Raw genomic sequence first — 22,360 nt, 5'->3', positions numbered from 1 at the left:
GAGTCGGAGATCAGTTTGGTCTTTTCAAGATATATTTTTAGCTTTCTTCTAGAGTAGCATTTATTCTAGGTTGGTTTAGCCCCATTATTAGGGTATGACCCTTCTGGGATCTCTTCTGAATGCCCTGAGTGTTCAATAAGGACCTTCCTTCTGACAGGTTGAACTCAAGTGTCTGAGGTGAGGTTCTGCGCAACTTACAGCTCCCTAGTAGTTCTTTACTTGATCTCACGGAATTTCATCCCGTAAGAGTGCAGCTTAGTATTCTGCAGAAGTGTCTGTGGACCCCTATACAGAGATTTCTGGAGCTCTTTCTGCAGTTGACTGTCCCTCAAATTCCTGTTGTCTCACCTTCTTTCAAGTCTGATCTTTTTCTCCTTCGTTTTTGTCAGGGTCTTATAAAAATGCCCTGGGTTGGGGGGTGGTATTGCTCAGTGGTGGAGCACACGCTTACCGTGCACGAGGTCTTGGGTTCAGTTCCCAGTACCTCCATTAAAAAAGAAAAAAATTGCTTTGAGGCGAAAGTCCCAGTGATGGCAGGGCTCACCTTATTTCCTTTCTTTTATGGATCATGGTCCTGTGTTGCCTGTTGTCCAGTTTCTGAGAATAGTTTCGTATATTTTGTTCAGCTTTCTAGTTAGTTATGGCTAGTGGTCTTAGTTTGGTGGACTTGTCTGTATTTCTGTGTTAAACAGTGAAAATGACTGTTGGCGCTCTTCCATAGGCCAGCCCTGCAGAATGTAACTGTCATGCTTCTCTTGAGGTTACTTTTTCCTATGTGAAATGCTCCCATGTATTCAAAAGATACGTGGTACAGTTCTGTGTCTTTTACTCATCTAGTCATTTTTTTTTCAGACGTGCTCTGTTGTACTGTTGTGTACTCTGTGTGCTGTAGCACTGATGTATAACTACAAAGAGACTTCTTTACTTAGTGCCAAGATCTGGTGTTTTGATATACGCAAATAAGGCAGCTATATAACTAGATGTAAATAATTAACAACAAGTATGTATCTAGGACTAGCTTAAATGGTTAGAAGTTCATGGCAGGCAAGTTGGGACTGCCTTGTGTGAGTAATCTTTCTGTTCTTAAAGATAATAACTTTTATGAAAGAGATTCTGTACATAACTCTCAAGGGTGACCTGTCCTGTACTCTTTAAATGTATCAAGCTCTATGAAAATACAGTGGTTACTATAAAAAAATTTTTTTAATGTCTTTGCTTAGATTCCATCATGCCATGGGGGGAGTACCTGCCTGGGCAGAGACCAATAGATGGAAAACATCTTCAGATGGTGAGTGTTGACACTTCTGTTTAAGTTAATAAATAGATCCCTATTCCTGTTCTGTTGTGAATTTGAGCTTTCTTATGAGGCTCATTAATAGCTGGTGTTTGAAATATGTCTTTTTTTTTTAATGTCTGGTTTTATAGTCTACCATTCATCTGAGGGAAGCCCTTTCACAATAGTGTAAGGCTTTTAATACCGTATTATCCACTGTAAAGACAATAATGGATGAATTCTATGAGTTTTTTCCTTAACAGAACTATGTTGCATTATGGCATAGGGTTAAGTAAAAATGAATAGTAGTAGTATTTCTTGATTCAGAGCCCCTTCTGAAGACATACATGGCAGCTAATGTAGCTGTCCTCTAGGAAATGGAATGTCTTTCAAAGGAGTATATGTCACGTCAGACCCAGATGATTACTCACTTTATAAAAACCTGTCTTTAAACTCTAGATTTTAAGATTGTCTTATTCCAAAACTGTTTTCTGCTTTTTTGATCTTTGACTTTAGATATTTTAAATATGGATGATTTGGCCAAGATCTGATTTGAGTGCTTGGAGTTATAAATTTTAGAGTTGGAATTGACCTTGAAATTCTTGAGGAACTCTAGAGTATATCTTCCCATTTAATGAAGGAGCTCCTTTCTTAGCATCTTTGATACCTGATGAACTTCTATTTGATTTCCACCGTTACCTCTCCCTCCTTTCTCCCCACCACTGTCAGTCCTCATGGTGTTCAAGAATAGGGAGCCCTTACAAAGAGCCAGTTGTTTTATATAATTCTGTTAGAAAACTCTGTTTGTTATTAAGTAGAAATTTACCTTCTGGTTTCTGACCAGATACTTTTAGAGGTTGAGGGACTCTTTGTGCTGTGGCCTGACACTGCAAGAACCTCTTCTGCAACATCTGTCAGATGATCATTTAGCCTCTGCTTAAATATTTCAAATAATGTTGTACTCTTTATTGGAGTATCTCTTCCCCTTCTCCTCTTTTCTTTAAGAACTAATTGTTCTAATTTTTTTTTTTTTTTACAATTTTGAAATTAAATCTCCCTACATTCTGTAGTCCTACCTTTTGAAGAGGTATAATCTTACCTCTCTTTCATATAAACTGTTTGTTATTTGAGAAATGTCTTTCCAAGTTCATTTTTAAATATGTTAATCGTCTCTTGTCTTTTAACCTGTTTTTACATGACACAGTTTTCAATCCTTGGTCACCAATTTGCTCTCCTGGTTGAAATATAATTTTATTATCCATTTTAGAATGCTGCATTCATAGAACAACAACATTTTAGATCCGTGTAATTAAAGATAGGTTTATGCTCATTGTTGAAGCAGAAAACCTCCCAGATCCCAGGAGAATTTGTTTTATGTGAGTAAACATAAAACTGGGGTAGTGGGAAGGTGATGCTCTATTTCAGGGACCCAGGTTCACAGAGGTTCTGCCCTCTTCAGGCTGGGTCGTCCACAGTTGCCCGAGATGTGACTATAGGAGAAGAGAGCGGGGCTCACCAAGGGAGGTCTTCACTGGCCCGTCCTGGTGGTGGTGCATGATACTTTCACCTGCGCTTTATTGGCCAGAACTCAGTCATGAGGCCACACTAACTGCATGGAATACCAAGAAATACAGTTTGTCTTTGTGCCCAGGAGAAAAAGGAAATGGATTAGGTCGACAGTGAGCCAGTCTGCTACCATCTGGGATATCAAGTCTAATACCTTAATGGTACAGATGAGGGGAGTCAGGTTCAAAAAGCTCGAAGCGACTTGTCCAGGGTGTATTTACTGGCAGAGTGGTGACTACCACCCCGCTTCACAGTTACCTCCAACATGTTGGTATTCTTACCTATAAATACTACACCGAGTATCTTTAAAAGAGAAGTACTTCCCCCTTTAAACATAATTATAATGCTTTCGTCATACACCTTCAGAAATCAGTAGTAATTTCTTAATATTATGGATTGTTTTATTGTTGCTGTTTTGTTAATTTAATCCTCCCTCCACTCCTGCCTCAGTCTTTTTAGTTTGCTTTGTGTTCTGCTTGGTCTTTATAGTGCTCTTTGAAGTTTTGTAAATTCTTGTCTATTATGTCTTCAAATACTGTTTTTGTTTTTTCTTTCCTTCTGGAATACTAGTTACACGTATGTTAAATTTAAAATATATATATATATATTCTGTGTTGTTTTCTGTGTTATTTGTCTTTTTGCTCTCTGTACTTCAGTCTGGATATTTTTTTTTTTCTGATCCTTTTTCCAGACCACTGATTCACTCTTCACGTAATTTTGATATTGTGTTAAAAACATCCAATTGGTGTTAATCTTAATTACTGTATTTTCCGTTCTAAAGTATCCATTTGGTTCTTTTTTTTAGATAGTCTAGTTCTCTGGCTCAGTTCTGAGTCTTATCTCTAATTATATTGAATATGTTAAACAAAAATTTTAAACATAAAATTATTTTTTATTATTATTTTTCCTTCCAGTTTTATTAAGCTATAATTGACATACAGCACTGTATTGTAAGTTTAAGGTATATAGCATGATGATAACATATATAGCATGATGATTACCACAATAAGTTCTGTGAACATCTGTCATCTCACATACATACAAAATTCAAGAAATAGAAAAGAAATATTTTTCCTCTTGATGAGAAGTCTGAAGATTTACTGTCTTAACAAGTTTCATATATAATGTACAGCAGAGTTATATTTATCATGTTGTACATTATATTCCTAGTAATTATTTATCCTATAACTGGAAGTTGTACCTTCTGACTGCCTTCATTCAGTTCCCCCTCACTTTACCCCCTAGCCTCTGGTAACCACAAGTCTGATCTCTTCTTCTATGAATTTTAAACATAATCTTTTTAAAGTTTGTGTCCGATAATTCCATTATCTAGATCTTCTATGAAAATTGCGTATTTTTCCTTAGTTTCAGGTCAAGTTGCCGTGCCTTGTCATTATTGACCTGGTTATGTTTCACTGGAGAACAATACTACTGATTAATTAGAGGTCTCGGACAGTGACGTCTTTGGCCAGAGGATCTGTGCATTTGTTTGTGGGTAGGTGGCCAAGGAGCACTAGCAATCCCTGAGCATCTTATTCTAGTGAGGGAGTGTGAGGATTCAAAGCTGGGTTTCAGCTGCTGGGAGATTTTCTCATAATTCTTTGACTTCACCTTTAATTTTATGTTACTCTTTTGTGGCAACAATCCAAAGCCTACTGGTTTGCCAGACCATTTACCAACCTTAGAGGGCTTTGATGCTAGTTTTTGCCTCCTTAACCCTACAGGTGTTTTAAAAACTCTACTTAGCGTCTCAGCCTTCTTTCCTGGAACCATCAGTCATCTCCAGGGGAAAAGCAGCCCTGTTACCTCTCTTTGGAGTTCAGATACACGGTTTGCTGACTTTGAGCTCTCAGTCACCTAGAAGTTCTAGTTCTTTTCCATGTGAGTTGTTCAGCTAGATCTGCTGTTCACCCTGTTGCCAATTTTGCCACAATCTGAATTTCTCCTTTTAAATTAAATGCTGACTCTTATTACAACTTTATTTCATTTCATGTTGTTTCAGTCACCATCTGTGAATGTGTGTCTTTGGTTCCAGAGTTAGGCTTTGATTTTAACCATATATATTGAGGTCTTTGTCGTCATTTTCGTCTCCTTCAAATTTCTTTTGCTGTTTTACTTTTACCAATTGCAGGTTAAATAAAATGATTGAGGTTGGGAGACTGGGAGTTGAAGTTTTAGTTATAGATGTTTGGGGTAGGTAATGGCCATCTCATTGATTCTAAAGATCAGCCTGTGGGTTTATTTGACTTAGATGAAAGTGAAGAGGATGAAGATGATTTGTTGCAAAGGACTGGGAATTTCCTATCCACATCAGCCACTCCTCCTAAAGGAATCTTAAAAGTGAGAGTCAGTGAAACTGGACCTCTCTAGCTAATTACCTTTGAAATCCAATATGCTTCCCAGTTACAAATGTGTTGACTCCCTTTATCTGGGGGATTAAATGTGCTTGCTGTCATCTTGCCTTGATAAATATTTATGTTAGGTTTCTTCCTTTTGCAGAAGTGATGGATAAGATTAAATTATGTCCCCAGGAATCTTGGGAATCTGATTTGATTTCTCCTTTTGCATTTCTTGTCCTTTCTGTTGGTACCAGCCTAGTTTCTACTGCTGTCATCTCTCACCCAGTGCACTGCAGCTTTGTGACTAGACTCTCCATTTCCAAACTGCTCTTTCTACAGTAACCTGAGGGATCTTTGAAAAATAAAACATCATGTTGTGTCACTTTTCACTACTCTGAAAATTTGTGAATTCCTTACCCCAGTCTACACTGCCTTTCACACGATCTGGCTTCTGCCTGCATCTTCATCACATACCTTTCCTCTTATTCCTCACTCAGGCCACACAGGCCTTCTTTCTGTTTCTTGTACATGCCGACCCGTTTTTGCCTCTGAACTTTTGCTCTTACTCATTCTTCTGCTTGTCTGTTCTTCAGACACTGCCAGTGGCCAACTCATTCTTACCTTTCTGCTCAGATGACATCTAGAAATGTCTTTCCTGGCCATCCTATCTAAAGTGGCCTACTAGTTACCTTCTAATTCATCACTGTCTCTCTTGTTTATTGTGGTAACCAAGTGCGTACCCAGCACTTGCTTTGATTAAATATCAATGACCAGATTTCTCTCTGACACAGGTATTTTCCCCATTATAAAATGGTGGCATGTGTATTGGTGGAGAGGGGACCCTATTATGGTAAATTATTAGAGTGATTTTGTCTCCTCACCCTATGAAGATAATTCATTTAACTCCACATGGGGTGAATTCACCCCTGTTGAAAATGCAGTCACCATTTGTAAATTAATTACACATAAATAAAAAATAAGAATTAGTGAGTTCAAAAAAAACGTAATCACCATAAAAATTTAACTTCAGTGGTTTCAAACAAAACATATATATGATACTTTGTTTTCTATATAATTGAATTTTTAATGCAGAGGAGAAAACCTGTGAAAACAGAAATAACTGAAAGTAGTCCAAATGACGCATGAACTCATCACCGCTTTAAACTATCAACCACGTACCCTGAGAGGAGAACACAAGCAACTGCCAACCGGAGAACCACGGGGATGCCTACCCAGTGCCTCTTACCTCTGTACCATGAATGCACAGATGCCGGAGTAGGAGTTTTAAGTAAAATTTCTCTGGACATAAAAGTCTCCCAACCCGAATGGATGTATGTTGGGGAAGTAACTATATTCTAAGGCCTTAATGATTTAATCCCTTTCTTTGAAAGATGGTAAAAATGGATTCTTTTACAGCAGAATGACTTGCTGGTTGTTAGCAGAGCTGTGTTCTTCTGGTTACCATTCCAGTGCACTTTGTTCTGCATTGCGAACTACTTTATAATGTTTTTTCTTATGCTTTAAAGAAAATAATGTTAACCTGTTTGAATTGATAAAATTCCAGTTTTATTTTTCTGTAGATGAAGAACTGCCAACACGCTAACACTGAACGTCCTACCACTGCTCGGGTCTCGTCTGTGCAGTACCACCCCCGTGCACAGGTTGTGATGGTCACTGGACTAGATGACGCTAAATCACTCTTTCAGGTGGGCATTTTTAAATGAAGACTTGTAGTGAGAAGTGTTTATACTCAGCATACAGGGTTTGTGGAAGTAAGCAAAAGGAATATTTTGTACTTCCTTATAGGTTGATGGAAAAACAAATCCTAAAATTCAGAGCATCTGTTTGGAAATGTTTCCAATCTTTAAGGCTTGTTTCAGTGCTAATGGAGAAGAGGTTTTAGCCACGAGCACTCACAGCAAAGTTCTTTATGTCTATGATATGCTGGCTCTGAAAGCTAATTCCTGTGCATCAAGGAAGAGGTAAGGTTTCTATTGAACTCATAACTGAGCCCTCCCCAGCCCCCTCCACCCTCCAGCCCACAGCCGAGTTCATTTAAGAGTACTTACAACCACTTCTTTTTTCCCTCCCCTTAGAATTCTTAAAAATAAGTTTGTTTGGTTTTAGTATTTGGAAAATGTTGTGTTGTTGGGATAATACGGTTGAATGAAAACAGTGAACTGACTTTTTTTTTAAAACATTTATTTTGGTGGGGGTAATTAGGTTTATTTATTTACTTATTTTTATGGCGGTGCTGGGGATTGAACCTAGGACTTTGTAATTGTGCCTGCTAAGCACATTCTCTACCATTGAGCTATATCCTTCCCCTTGAACTGACATTTTATTAAGCACTTAGGAGAAAAACCGTAATTTGAAAATAAATATTCTCCTAGACCAGAAAAGCAGTTGCAAATACTTGGCTGTAAATTAGCAAATTGCTACAGCAGAAAGAGCACGAGCCTGGGAGTTAGAAGACCTGGGTTCTAATCATTTCACTTTTCTCATCTTCAGGAAATTTGGAAACCTCCAGTTCTACGTTTGTTATAATAGAATTTTGGTTTACATTTAAAGGAAGTAAAGCACTGCTTTTGGAGGTTGTAATGTATTTTAAAGAATGAGCTAGTTAAAAAATACTTTTTTTATCAGATGAAAATGTATCTTTCCCTTGTGTTCTCCTACTGCTTTTACCACAAAATATAGAGACACCGTCATGAATCCTTTGGGAAGCAGAGTCACTGTAATGAAGCTGGTTGCGTTAACGTTATAAATCAGGGCGCTGGCGTGGGCATGGGCTGGCTCCATGGCGGTCTCGCTGTTGAGCTGCACATGTGTGGGGCGGTAAAGGACAGGTCTTGCTCTGTACAGCCTTTGTTCTACTAGTGGTTAAAAGTGAGTAAGGCCAATTATAGAGACATTTATGCTGTTTATTTTCAGTGTTTGTAGTCTTTTCTTTCCTGTGTTCCTGACACTTTTCAGTGATCCTTTTGAAATAGGTTCTTAATTTATCTATTTATGCTTTAAACCAGTGCTTTTCAAACATGAATGTGCATATAGATCACCTGGGGCTCTTGTTAACGTGCAGGTTTTGATTCCGTTGTTCTGAGGGGGGCCTGATTCTGCGTTTTAACAAGCTCTCGGATGGTGCTGATGCTGCTGAGCCACGGACCTCCCTTTGAGTTCACAACCTTAAACCATCTCCTCACATTGAAACAGAAAACAACGTGTAGTAGTTATCGCTCTTAAATAGTATTCCACTAATCGGGAGGAATGGGCTTTGGTCCTTCCTGCATTGCATCTTCCTGGGAAAAGCAGACCAGGGGTGGCTGAAATCTGGTAGTTACCGGTGTTCACTGTGGATCCACGGGTGTGCAGGGTTGTGTATTCGACCACCAGCTTCTTCTAAGACATGGCAGTTATCTTTCCCTTCTAATATTTTTCATCTTCTTACCTCAATAAGTATAGCTTGGTAATAATGATGATGATAATAATAGTAATGGTAAATCAAATGTATTTCTTTTTTGGTGATATGCTATTGAATATAATCTCAGTTTCTTGTTATTATAAAACACTGTAACTCAAGAAATTAATTAAGGACGGTAGAACAAGGATATACAAGCCTTATGTGTATGCAAACTCTTCATGCGCTGGACATGTTGAATGATGATTCTTGCCATCGCTGCATCTGCTTAAATTTTTACTTTTGTCTCACGGTATCAAAGAACTTCTAATTTTTGTCCATTCTGAGAAGAACGGACAAGAACTCCAGGTCAAGGGTATCTGCTTAAATTTTTACTTTTGTCTCACGGTATCAAAGAACTTCTAATTTTTGTCCATTCTGAGAAGAACGGAGAAGAACTCCAGGTCAAGGGTATGATCATGCCAGTATATGTCTTCCCAGGAAGCTGCATTCAGAGAACAGCACGTTGAGCCTAATAACCACAACCAGACAGCGTCCCTTTTCTGTTTATCTCAGAATTTGTTGCTAATGTTTGCTGATTTTACTTGTTTATAGAACCCATGAGAAATGTGTCCTTGCAATTTAATCAGCACCCTTTTAATTAACGTGTTGTTGTTGGACCAGTTGTTTGGACTAATCTCAAGTTCTGTTAAACTGAAGACTATTAATTTTGTGGGGTACCCAAACCCCCAAAGGATTGAGAATCTACTGCTGTGTCCCTGCTGTGAACTGGTCCGAGAGAGGCTAAGGCATAGGGATCTGTCCATGACCCGTCTGTGGTCCCAGCAGGATCCTAGTTTTCCGTTTACCATCAAGGCAGCTAAATAGCTTTGGTTGCTTCATTTAGCCTTGTGATTTTTTTTTTTTCCTGGAACTTTTCATATTGAATTGTGTGCATTCTTTATGCGTTTTGGATGTGAACCCCTTATCAGACATACCATTTGCAAATACCTTCTCCCGTTCAGTAGGTTGCCTTTTCATTTTGTTGATGGTTTCCTTCACTGTGAAAAAGCTTTTAAGTTTCATTGGATGCCATTTGTTTATTTTTGCTCTTGTTGCCCTTACTTGAGGAGACATATCCAAAAAAGAATTGCTGGCTAAGACCAGTGTCAAATAGTGTACTGTCTGTTTTCTTCTGGGAGTTTTATGGTTTCAGGTCTTACATTTAGGACTTTAATCCAGTTTGGATTTATTTTTGTGGATGATATAAGAAAATGTTCTAATTTCATTGTTTTCCATGAAGCTGTTCAGTTTTCCGAGCACCGCTTATTGAAGAGATTGTCTTTTCCCCATTGTATATTCCTGCCTCCTATGTCACATTTGCCATATTTGTGCATGGGTTTATTTCTGGGCTCTCTATTCTGTTCCACTGATCTAGGTGTCTGTTTCTGTGCCAGCATCATACTGTTCTTTTTTTTTTTTTTAATGGAGGTAAATAGAACCCGGGACCTTGTGCATGCTAAGTGTGTGCTCTGCCAGTGAGCTGTACCCTGCAGCTTTTTGTAGCTTTGTGGCATAGTCTGAAGTCAGGGACTGTGATACCTCCATCTCTGTTCTTTTTTCTCATGATTGCTTTGCCTGTTTGGGGTCTTTTGTGGTTCCATTCAAATGTTAGGATTCTTTGCTCTAGCTCTATGAAAAATGTCATGGATATTTTGATAGGGATTGCATTGAATCAGTAGATTGTTTTGGGTAGTGTGGACAATTTAACAATATTAATTCTTCTCATTTGTGAACATGGGATGTCTTCTCATGTATTTATACCATCCTCAATTTCCTTCATTGACGTCTTAGAGTTTTCAGAGTAGAGGTCTTTCATCTCATTGGTTAAATTGCTTCTTAGGTATTTTATTCTTTTTGATGTGATTGTAAATAGAATTGTTTTCTTGATTTCTTTTTTGGATAGTTCATTATTAGTGTATAGAAAAGCAAAAGATTACTATATATTAATGTTGTATTCTGCACTATTACTGAATTCATTTATTAGTTTTAATAGTCTAGAAGATACCCTGTGTCTTCTGATTGGAGCATTTTGTCCATTGACATTTGAAGTGATTATTGATAGGTAGGTACTTACTGCCATGTTGTTGTTTTCTGGTTGTTTTTGTGTTTCTTCCCTGTTAATTTCTTTTTCTTTTAGTTTCATTCCTTACGGTTTATTTCTTTAGGGTTATGTTTGGGTTCCTTTCTGTCTAATTTTTGTGTATCTATTGTAGGTTTTCGATTTGTGTTTACCATGGAGTTCATGTGTGTCTACCTATAACTATAGCTACTTGCTTTAAGTGGACAGTCATTTAAGTTCAGGCACATTCTGAAGGGTCTACATGTTCACCCCCCAACCACATTTTGTGTCCTTGATGTCATATATAACATGTCAGTGTGATGGCAAACAGAATCTTGATGCCCACCCCTTACCTATTATTGTGGTTATAGTTCATTTTACAGCTTCAGTCTTATAACCATCATACTAGCTTATTTAAATGATTAATCCACTGCTTTTCCTATATATTTGCCTTTACCATTGAGATTTTTCTCTTTCTTTATTTTCTTACTTCCTGTTACAGCCTTCTCTTTTTCACTTAAAGAAGACCCTTTAACATTTCTCATAAGGTCAGTTTAGTGGTGATGAACTCTTAGTTTTTGCAGTCTGGGAAACTCTTTATTCCTCCCTCAATTTTGAATGATAACCTCTCTTGGTAGTGCATCCTAAGTTGAAGGTGTTTGTTTGTTTGTTTGTTTTTAGCATTTTAAATACATTATGCCACTCCTTTCTGGCTTGCAAAGTTTCTGGTGAAAAGTCAGCTGATAGCCTTATGGATGTGACTGAAAATTCTCTTTTAATTTTTAACTTCTACCATTTTAATTACATGTTTTGGTGTGGGTCTCTTTGAGTTCATCTTATTTGGGACTCTCTGTGCTTCCTATACCAGGATATCTGTTTCCTTCTTTGGGTTAGGGAAGTTGTCGGCCATGATTTCATCAAATACATTTTAGACCCCTTTCTTTTTTCTCCTCTGGGACTTTTATAATGTGAATGTTAGCATGGCTGATGTCGTCCCAGAGGTCCCTTAGACTATCCTTATTTTTTAAGATGTGTTTTTCTTTTTACAGCTCTGAATGGGTGATTTACATTTTTCTGTTTTTCAGATCACTTATGCGTTCGTCTGTGTCACCTAATCTACTGTTAATTCATTTAGTGTATTTTTTGTTTCTGTTAGTGTATTCTTCTGCTCTGTCTCATTCCTTTTCAGTATTTTCTAGTTCTCTGTTGAAATTCTCACTGTATTCACCTATTCTTTTCTTGCTTTCAGTGGTCACTTTTATTACTATTGCTTTGAACTGTTTATCAGGTAAATTATCTCTGCTTCAAATTAGGGTTTTTTTTTCTCCTGGGTTTTATCTTGTTCTTTCATTTGACATATATTCCTTTGTTTTCTCATTTTGTTTAACTTTCTCTGTATTTTATATTTATGAAATCGGGTGAAACAGCTGCCTGTCCTGGTCTTGAAGGCTTGTCCTTGTGTGGGAACATCTCTGTGCAGCCTGCCTGTGCCCAGAGGCTTTGGTGTGAGAACTGGATCTGAAGTAAGCAGGGGCCATAGTTTCTCCTGGGGTGTGCTGGCAGCCGCTGCCTTGATGGGGGGTAGGGCTGGAGTTGGAGGGGAGAGCTGAGCCAGATGTGAGCTGTGGCTTCTCCTAGCTTGTAGTCCTATCAGGGATGGGCCCAGAGCCCAAGGGGCTGGAGCAGGAGCCCTGAGGGAGTTGGGCTTCTCCCCAGTGTGATGGCAGCCTCTGCCTTGGTTGGGGGTGTGGCTCGGGCCAGAGGGCTTGGGGCTATATTTCTGTGCTGGTTCTACCTGTCCCCGCCGTATGGATGCCTTGGTTGTGGTGCAGTCAGGGCTGAGATGTTGGAGCTGCATTACTGAGCTGTCTCCTTCCCTGGTGCATGCGTGCACGTGCATCATGGTAATGGTGGTCTCCTCCTTGGCTAGAGGCATGGCCGGGCCTGAGCTGGCTCTGCTTCTTCCCCAGTGTGCACACGCATGTGCATGCTGGGAACGGCGGTCTCCACCCTGGCTAGTGGCAGGGCCTGGCCGAGCCAGCTCTGCTCCCTCCATGGTACGTACATACACCGGCAATTGTGGGCTCTGCTCTGGCTAGAGGCAGGGCTGGGGCCTGACCTGGCTCTGCTCCTTCCCTGGTGAGAACGTGTGCATTGGCAGTGGTGGCCTTCTTCTCAGTGGGGGGCAGTGGCCGAGCAGGATGTGCTGGAGCCAGAGCCTGGTGTGTGCTGAGGGACCTGCTGGGGTGGTCCTGGCAGGCTGGCCAGAGCACAAGGCAGTTTTCTATCTGCTACTGGGTCTGGGATCCAGCAAGTGTGTGCGTAAGTCCTTCAAGAGCAGTCTCAGCTTATTCCAGCCCTCTGGTAAGCCCTTCTTGGTTTTCAAACCAGATAAAGGGGCTTATCTTCCTGATGTTGGACCCTAAGGCTTGGTTTACTTAATATGTGGCTTGAATCCATTGATCCCCAGGGAGGATCCCTGAGCCGCTCCTCTCTGGCTCACCCACCAGGCGTGTGGGTTCTTAATAGATTGCTTCTCTTCCCCTCCTATCAGACTCCATGTGGTTCTTTCCTTACACCCTTGGTGGTAGAAGAGTCATTCTGCTCATTTTTGGATCATTATCACTGAGACTTGTTCTGTATGTATTTGTCATTTTGATTGATTAATGGGGGAGGTGAGCTCAGGGTCTTCCTCCTCTGCCATATTGATCCTGCCTCACCAGAGAAGGATTTTAAAGAGTTGTTATAACTCTTTTAACTCTCTGCCAATCCCAGATAAACCCATCTTTGTTGGAGAAACATCTGGTGGTCTGTCTCAGATCAATAGCCCAATGGCAAACAAGGAGAATAAACAGATGTGTCTGTTTATGTGTCTGAAATAAAGGAAAACATGTGACCAATGAGTAAAATTATGTAGAATCTCAGCAGAAAAATTAAAAATAAAAAATAAAAAAATAGAATTTATAGAACTGAAAATTATAATTACTTGGAATAAGAATACACTGGTCTTTACTGTTTTAACTTCCATTATTCAGTGGCATCTTGGAGGTAAACCCCATAGCACCGTATAGGACCTAATAGACCGTAAAAAACTATTTGTTGAAGTGGAATTAGTCATAAACCTGCCCTCTGGAGCTACTCAGGATAAATATAACCCCTTTGATAGTAGGAAGATTCTAAATATTAGAAAGTCACAACCATCACATATTTCTGTGATTGTTGCTTTTGAACAGTGACCATTGGAGGAGAGATGGATATGTATGTCTCAGAGGACCTGTTGTCCCTTCTGTCACCCAGATTTTCCTCATTGTTTGTTTCTGTTTGAGATGCTGGTCAGATGCTTCCATTTGCATCTGTAGGTGATGGGAAATGAATAGCCAGAAGTTGGTAAAGGATCCAGGACATGGTCCCTTTCAGTCTGAGCTCGATAGGCAGCGGGCCATTGTGGTTGAGAGCATAGATTATGGAGCCAGACCACCTGGGTGTGAATCGTAGCATCACCACGTACTGTGTGACCATGGGCAGCTATTTAACTTTCCTAGGTCTGCGGTTCCTCATGTATAAAATCGGGATAACAATAATACCAATAAGGGAAACTAATATTTTTAAAGCGTGAAAAAAATTAATAAAGGGAAACCTCAATTAAATAGTCGACAGAACAGAATGGGGCGCTCTCTTCCCTTGCCACGATAACAGAGCCTAACCAGGAAGAAGAAAGAGTTCTCTTCTTTCCAGCCAAGAGCTCAGCCATTGAAAAGCCGTGGACTCTTTGCTCACTGTAGCCCTCCCAACTTCCTTTTCCTCTCTATAAGAGTGTTCTCCATCCCTTGTCATGTGGGGACTTGCACATGGTTCACCATGGTTGCAGACCCCAGATTGCAATTCTCTGGCAATCCCAGATAAACCCATCTTTGTTGGAGAAACATATGGTGGTCTGTTTGTCTCAGGTCAATAGCCCAATGGCACACAAGGAGAATAAACAGATGTGTCTGAACAGACAGATAGAAAGGGTGATAAAGAGAAACTGCCAAAGAGGTCATGGCTGGGGACTTTCCAGAAGTGGAAAAAAAAAAAAATCCTTAGATTAGGAAAAAAAAATCTCACCACATCCTAAGCATGGTGAAAAAACAAACAAACAAACAAATCTATACTCATTTCACATGTTAGTGAAACTTCAGAGCATCAAAGATCAAGAAAAAAAAATTTAGTACCAGAAAACAAGGAATAAGAATATGACATCAGAGTCTTCATCAGCAACACTGGAAGCCAGAAAACAATAAAACAATATTTTCAAAGGGATAAAGGATAACAAAGTTGGACCTACAGTTGTGAACACAGCAATTCTGTCCTTGGAGAGTAATGGTAGATTAAGTACATTTTCAGACATCATTTGAAAGAAAAAGTGAATCTAGAAAGATGCAGTGGGTTGGAATAAGAAATAGTGAGCAAATAAATCAGCTAAATATATTGGCAAATCTAAACAACCATCATTAATGTTATTGTGTTTAGTTCCTGGTGCCAAAATTTGGGATCACAAGAATGTGGGAGCGGGGAGGGAAGAGCACGGAGGGCAGGCAAGAGTACCGTGTATCAGATGCTGCTGTGTCTCCACTCATGTCCTCTCAGCTTCTCCTCCAATTTCAGCCAAAGCTCTAGCCAAGTCTTCCCAGGGGCTCAAGTGAAACACACTTGAAGTTTCTGCTCCAGGACTTCTGGAGTTAAGACCTCCAGGGGCGGCCCTTAAACAGAGGGGATGGGAGCTGTTGGATGAGTACTTCTACCGCTAACTCTTCACAATTTTGGAGAAGCCTTCTGTAGGCTTTGCAGAAGGTCCCCACCAGAACTGAGCCCAAATCGCCCATGGCAGAGACCTCAGTATCACACTCAGAGTGGCTTTCTCTCCGTCCCTCACTCTGCCCGCCCCTCTCTCCAGCTTCCTGCCAAGACCTCCCAGATCAACCGCCTAACACTCGAGACCTTATCACAAGCTTTGCTTTCAAGAGGACTCTGAGCTAGGACACTAAGGCTGTTGTCTTCCTCATGGTCACAGAGGTGCAGATTGCTTGTTTACTGAGATATAGTTTACATCCATTAAATAAATTCCATGGTTGTAAAGTCAGTGGTTTTAAATACATCCACCAGAGTGTACAACCATCCCCACTATCTAATTTCAGAACATTTTCATTGCTCCAAGCAGAAATCCTGTCCCCATTAGTAGTCAGTCCCCAATTCCGCCACTAATCTACTTCCTGTTTTTATGGATTTGCCCATTCTGGACATTTCATAGACATGGAATCACATAACACATGGTCTTAAGTGACTGGTTTCTTCCATTGGCATGTCTTCAAGGTTCATCCATGCAACATACATTGTGGTCCTTCATTCCTTTTTATGGCAGAATGATGTTCCATTGCATGGCAGAGCAAAACATGGAAGGCGGGCTTAAGTTGCAAGATAGTTTAATAGTCAAGAAGCAGTACCACAGGCGTGTCCATTTAGAAATACAGGAGTAAATATTTTAAAAATCAGTTACAAAGGAAGTAAGAAAGTGATTGCCCGTGGGGAAGAAGAAACAGAAAGAAAGGAACAACATACAGATATTTTCCTAAACAAACCTCAAATGAAACTATCTCATTCTTTAAAGTATATACACATATAACCAATTGAAATAAAAACTAAAATAAGAAAAAAAAAGGAAAAAAGCATGATAAATAGAAAATACAAAATAAGATATCAAACTAAGTCTAAATATATCCATCACAGTACATTTAAATTGCTTAACTTTATCTATTAAGAAAACTAAGCCTTTCAAAATGGATAAAATCCAATCATGTTGTATTGTTAGAGACACACCTAAAAAACAACTAGAATATGGAAATACTGACATACGAAGGATGGACAAAAATATCCTTCCCAGGCAAGTACAAAAGAAAGAGGAAAGTTGGTGTGGCAATAGTGATGTCAGACAAACTAAAACTAGGGACGAAAGGCATTAAGAGTAAGATGGATATTTCATACTAGTAAAATGGACAATCCATTAATGAGATTCAGCAGTCATGAACATGTCCATCATGTTTTTTTTTTATTGTGGTACAAAACACTTAACATAAAATTTATCACCTTAACCATTTCTCAGTGTACACTTCAGTAGAGTTAAGGATATTCATATTGTGCAACCATCACCACCATCCATCTCCAGAACTCTTTCCTCTTGCAAAACTGAAACTGTAACCCATTAAACAATAACTCCCCATGTCCCCACCCCCTCTAGAAACTACCCTGGACACCATCGTTCTATTTTCTGTCTCTGAATTTGACTACTCTAAGTACCTTATATGAGTGGAATCATACAATATTTGTCTTTTTGTGACTGGTTTATTTCACTTAGCATAATGTCCTCAAGGTTCATCCATGTTACAGCATATATCAGAATTTCCTTCCTTTTTAAGATTGAATGATATTCCATTTGTTGTATGTATGTACCACACTTTGTTTATCCACTCTCTGTCCATGGACACTTGGGTTGCTTCTACCTCATGGCTATTGTGAATAATGCTGCTATGAATATGAGTATGAATGAGTCAATCAGTAATCAATCAACAGCCATTTATCGACCCCTCACCATTGGCTAGGCACGGCTCCAGGTTCGGGGGTTACAGCAGTGAACATCCTGAACTGGGGAGGCTTATGCTTTAGGGGCGGCAGTCAATATGCACACAAATGGCACAGTCACGTGACGGCAGGTGCTGGTTGATGAAGATGAACTCAGGCCATGATGGTTCACAGAGACTGTAGTGAGCTGGGGGCTGCTTTAGCCAGGGGGTTGGTCTGAGAAAGCCTGTTCAAAGAAGGTGAAATTTGTGTCGAGACCTGAAAAGTAAGAAGGTAGCTAAGACCCGTGGAGGAAACATTCCAGGCAGAAGCAGCAGGAGCAAAAAAGCCCAAGCGTGGACTCAATCTGGAGCGTTAAAGAAGACAGGATATTGAGGCTGGAGAGTAGCACAGAGGTGGGCAGAGGCTTGAGGACAGAGAGGGAACCAGGCCAGGAGTTGGGGTGGTGGGACGAGTTGGGGCGGGGCTGTGCGTGGGGGCGGGGCTATGTGCAGGGGCGGGGCCTGTAGGCTGGGCCAGGCTAGGGTTGCCTTGAGGGCAATGGTGCAGGTAAGGGAGCTCTGCAAGGTTTCAAGCAAGGAGAGGACATGAGTTGCTTTACTGCCACGTAGAAGGTGGATTTTAACGGGGTCAGAGGTGTGGTGGGGACTGGAGTTAGGCGTGCACTTAACAGCACTGAAGTAGGGAACGCAGAAACCTGTAGAACCACAAGGAGAAGCTGAGAAATCTATTAATCACAGTGGGGAATTTTAACCTCTGGATGAAGGAGTGCCTCTCTCAGCCCCGCCCCTGTCGCCCTGCAGTTCCCACTTTCTCCCAAGCCCTCTGTCGCCATGCCCCTCCCACCATGCCTCACCCCACCTCTTCGCATCACCTCCCTTTTCTTCCCAGAGCCTTCTGGCCCCTCCCGGCACCTGAATGTCACTGCCAGATCCTCCAGGCCTACTCCAGGCCCTAACATCCTTCCAATGACTAGCCCCCATCCCCAGCTCTCCTGGCCTCTTCCAGGTTCTCCCGATTTACCTCTTCCCTTCCATGTCCCCCACTCACCTCCACAACATTTCTCTTATTCCACCCTGTCTGGAATCTCAGCTCCTTCTAGGTTCCAGTCTCTCTCTGGCAACTCAGATTCCCAAATCATCCCCAGTTCTATTTCATGCAGGTCCCCTAGTCCCTTCCTAACCCTCCCAGACACTCAGTCTTTTAATACCTTCAGCCCCCAGTCCCACCAACTTCCTCCCATTTCCCACACTCCCTGCTGACCCTCCCCTTTGGTCTAGACTGGTTGGAGACTCGTTTTCTAGTTCCTCCCCTGGGACAATGAGCAGATTACTTTGCACCCCTCAAAAGGGCCGTTACACTGAGGCCCTTGGTTTGCCAGAAATGAGTAAAACACAAACAAGGTTTAATGCCACCTCCAACTACCCCTGGACCCAGTGAGGAGGAAAGGCGAGGTCCCCCAGGCCCACTTCCATTTCCTACCCCAAGCAGGATGGGAGCATACAGACTATAGGTTGGGGGCAGGGCCCAACCTGGCAGCCAGGGGAGGGTCCCAGCAGCTGTCACCACACAGACCCAGCCAGAGCATGGAGCCTGCTGCAGCAGGTGGTCAGGGAGCCGGGACCAGAGGGCTCTGTTTTTGGAAGGGTTGTGATTTATCAAGATGCCTAGCCCTGGCTACGCCCCTTCCCATCCATCCTGTCATCACTCAGTTCCTCAAAACTCCCAGCTCCTCCAGCCCTTCCCAGAACCCCCAGGCCTCCTAGCCCCAGCCCTCCTCGCAGTCCCTCTGGTCCTCCACAGGGCTTCCGAGACTCTCCTCCAACTCCATTTCCCCCAGTCCCCTGTACCTCCACTTGGGACAAGGCTAGGGACAAGGAAATCATGGCTTCATGTGTTCTCTGTACAAGGCAGACAGCAGAATAGACACTCCCAGGGGTTGGGTAAAGGGGGAGTTTTTGTTTAAGGGGTTTCTGTTTGGGAAAATGAGACAGTTCTGGAGACAGATGGTAGGGATGGTTGCATAACATTGTGAATGCACTTAATGCCACCTGTAGTTAAATGCTTAAATGCTTAAAATGGTAAGAGCTGTGTGTGTTTTATCACAATGTTAAATTTTTAAATATTTTCCTCTGTGTACAAGAAACAGCTGCTGGCCACTCCCAACCCCACCCAGTCTTCTCCAACTTCCTCTAGTTGCTATTTTGCCCCATCCCTTTCCCCAGGTCTTCCCTGTCCCAGCTCAGCTAAGTCCCCTCCATTCTCCTGGTCCCCCGCCTCCACAGCTCTCGCTTCCCTCTTATTTTCCCCATTCCTTCCATGACCTCCAGCCCCTCTGAACCCTCCTCCTGCTCTATTCGCTCCCACTATCCCCAGTACCCCTCGATCCCATCGGTTTTTCTCCGCCTGTAAGACACCCTCCCAGTGCTTTCCAGCCCCATCTGCATCGCATCTACCCCTCAATCCAAAAGAATCTGTCTGCCACTCCCCTCCCCAAGTCCCACTCAATCACCCTAATTTATTGGTCAAAAGTTTTGATGCATCCCAGGATTTTTTTTTTCCATCTCTGGGCTTGTGTGAGTTAGGAACTATGATGGAAACCTGCCTGCAGTGGTTTAAGCAAGCGTCACAGGATGTGAGAAGGGGACCCGCCTGGTCTGAGTATTGACAAGGATCTCAGGACAACAGGTGCCAATGATTCCCACATTCCAGAGTGCCGTAGGACTCCCAGAGCAGGACTTGCAAAGGAGGTGGTTGAGAACCAGTTTTGTGACCCTCAGCTGATCACCTGCTTTGAGCTCACAGAACAGATTGGAGAGGCCAAAAGGTGTTAAAAAAATTAGACGTAGGCTTTCTTTGGAGAGACTTACACAGTAATTCCCATCCCCAACCCCCATGCCCAGCTGTGGGGAAGAGGTGGGCTTGTCTCCCCCCTACCAGTCAGAAGGCTCATACACATACAGTCAGTTAGAGATAGGCCAGGACCTGGGACCCTCTACTGAAGTGCTTGCACTTGCACGTGCACAAACCTCTCCTCAAGCAGCAGAATACGAAGAAACTATTAGGGACTAAAAAAGCTGTACCCGTGCAGTTAGCGCAATTATGAACATCAAGATACAGAAAGGCCATATGCCAAGTACCACTTCTGAGGAGCTGGGAGCAAAAACAGGGGACTGCCCGTGATCCCTGCACACGGCACCGCCAAGGGGGTGGGCAGGCAGCCTAAGCTGAGCCCGCCCCACATTGTTACCCAACTGAAGGAGCCAGCTTGCCCCTCCTCAAGCAAGGAAACCTGGTACTTGTTTCCACTCCCTCCTGCTTGCAGCACGTGTCCCAGGAAAGCCTTGCCTGAATTCCTCGTCCAGCTGCTTTTCAATTTCTGTTGATTAAAGAGTCCAGGGACCTGAGTTGGTAACAAATTGATTTTCAGCAAAGGTTGGAAAGTGAAAGGGATCGTCTTTTCTACAAATGGCATTGGAATCACTGGATACCTATATGCAAAAAATAAAATGAACCTTGACCTGTACCTCACACCAACCCCCCAAATTAATTCAAAATTCATCATGGACCTATCTATAAGAGCTAAAACTATAACACTTCTAGAAAATAACAGGACAAAATCTTTGTGATTCTGGGTTAGGCAAGGATTTCTTAGATAGGAAACAAAGGCAAAATAAGGAACAGAATTTCATCAGAAATAAAAACTTCTGATCTTTAAAAGATGTCATTAAGAAAAATGAAAAGACCAGGCACAGACTGGGAGAACATATTTGCAAACACATTTATCTGGTAAAGAGCTCCAATATAGAATGTACCAGGAAGTTTTAAAACTCAATAAGAACAGTTTACTTTTTTTAATGGGCAAAAGATTTGAACAGACACTTCACCAAAGAAGATTGGTGAATGGATAACGGGCAAATAAAATGATGTTCAATATCTTTAGACCTTACGGAAATGCAAATTAAAACCACATGAAACGGAAGTGAGGGACCGGGCCAGCTGGCAGTTACAGCGTTGAGAGGCTGTGCAGAGCGAGTGGAAGGTGAAAGCCGGAGGGCTTGGAGCTCAGCTAAAGGACAGTATTCCAGTCCCTGAACTTTCAGCAACTGGACCTTCTGAAAGTCATGATCTTCTTCAGGAAGATTTTTCTTCTGGGAAAAATGAACTTTTGCCCTGTCAGACATCCTCTTGCATTATCAGACAAAAATTTCCAGCTCAACCAAGAAAAAAGTGAATTTTTTCCCACACTGAGAAACAAACAGGGTCTATTTACGTTATTAAAATTACAAATGGAATTCAAAGCAATGCGGCAGGCTCTGCGTCTTCCATTTCATCCAAGCTCAGACCTTTCACTGGGTATTTTGAGGGGTAATGATGAGACTGTTGGATTGGAAGATATATTTAATGACACATCACACAGTGAACTGATGGGAGAGCTGCACTTGACAGTGGAATATAAACTCAGTTTACTGGGATTCAGTGTGCTGTTTATGAAAATAGAGGGGATGCATCTTGTTTATATTTGTTTTTTACTATAATTTCATGTGCACAACATTAAGAGTACAGACATATGGGGGGAAAAACCCACATAAAATACCACTATACACATACACTAGGGTGGCTACATTAAAAAAAAAAAAGCCAACAATACTATGTGTTGCCAGGAATATAGAGCAACTGGAACTTTAATTCATTGCTGGTGGGAATGCAAAATGATAGTCACTCTGGAAAATAATTTGGTAGTTTTTTTTTTAAATCAAGTTAACCATACACTTACAATATGACCCAGAAATTCCACTCTTCGATACTTATTTAAGAGGAATAAAAGCACATATCCACACAGAGACGTGTATACACGTTTATAGCAGCTATATTCATAATGATAAAAATTTGGAAACCTAATTCTAGCATTGGGTGAATAAGTAAACTGTAGTGTCTAGATAAAATGAACACTACTCAGTGATAAAGAGAAAAATTAGTAATACAAGCAAAGATATGAATGGTTCGCAAAGACTATACTAAGTGAGAGAAATCAGATATGAATGAGTGTA

At 41.3% G+C, this 22,360-nt stretch overlaps 1 protein-coding gene across 15 annotated transcripts in view; it reads left to right on the top strand.

The window, feature by feature from the left end:
• Positions 1-22,360, top strand: part of LOC141573586 (U3 small nucleolar RNA-associated protein 18 homolog) — a 43,308-nt gene that overhangs the window by 5,499 nt on the left and 15,449 nt on the right. For 2 of the 15 annotated variants that reach the window (XR_012499405.1, XM_074342535.1), the window contains 5 exons: positions 1,221-1,288; positions 4,205-4,334; positions 6,271-6,509; positions 6,759-6,884; positions 6,985-8,105. Coding sequence is in view for 3 of the 15 variants with exons in the window: in XM_074342535.1 (XP_074198636.1) it covers positions 1,221-1,288; positions 4,205-4,239 (103 nt within the window). In the remaining 12 variants the exon portion in view is untranslated. Of the gene's footprint in view, positions 1-1,220; positions 1,289-4,204; positions 4,335-4,563; positions 6,234-6,270; positions 6,510-6,758; positions 6,885-6,984; positions 17,736-22,360 lie in introns of those variants that run through there. The other 13 variants (XR_012499408.1, XR_012499410.1, XR_012499404.1 and 10 more) reach the window with 10 other exon arrangements.

Source organism: Camelus bactrianus, chromosome 16 (genome assembly GCF_048773025.1).
Source record: "Camelus bactrianus isolate YW-2024 breed Bactrian camel chromosome 16, ASM4877302v1, whole genome shotgun sequence".
In the NCBI taxonomy this organism is placed as follows: domain Eukaryota; kingdom Metazoa; phylum Chordata; class Mammalia; order Artiodactyla; family Camelidae; genus Camelus; species Camelus bactrianus.
The sequence above is the reverse complement of the archived record's forward strand: the minus strand, read 5'-3'. Positions and strand labels throughout refer to the sequence as shown.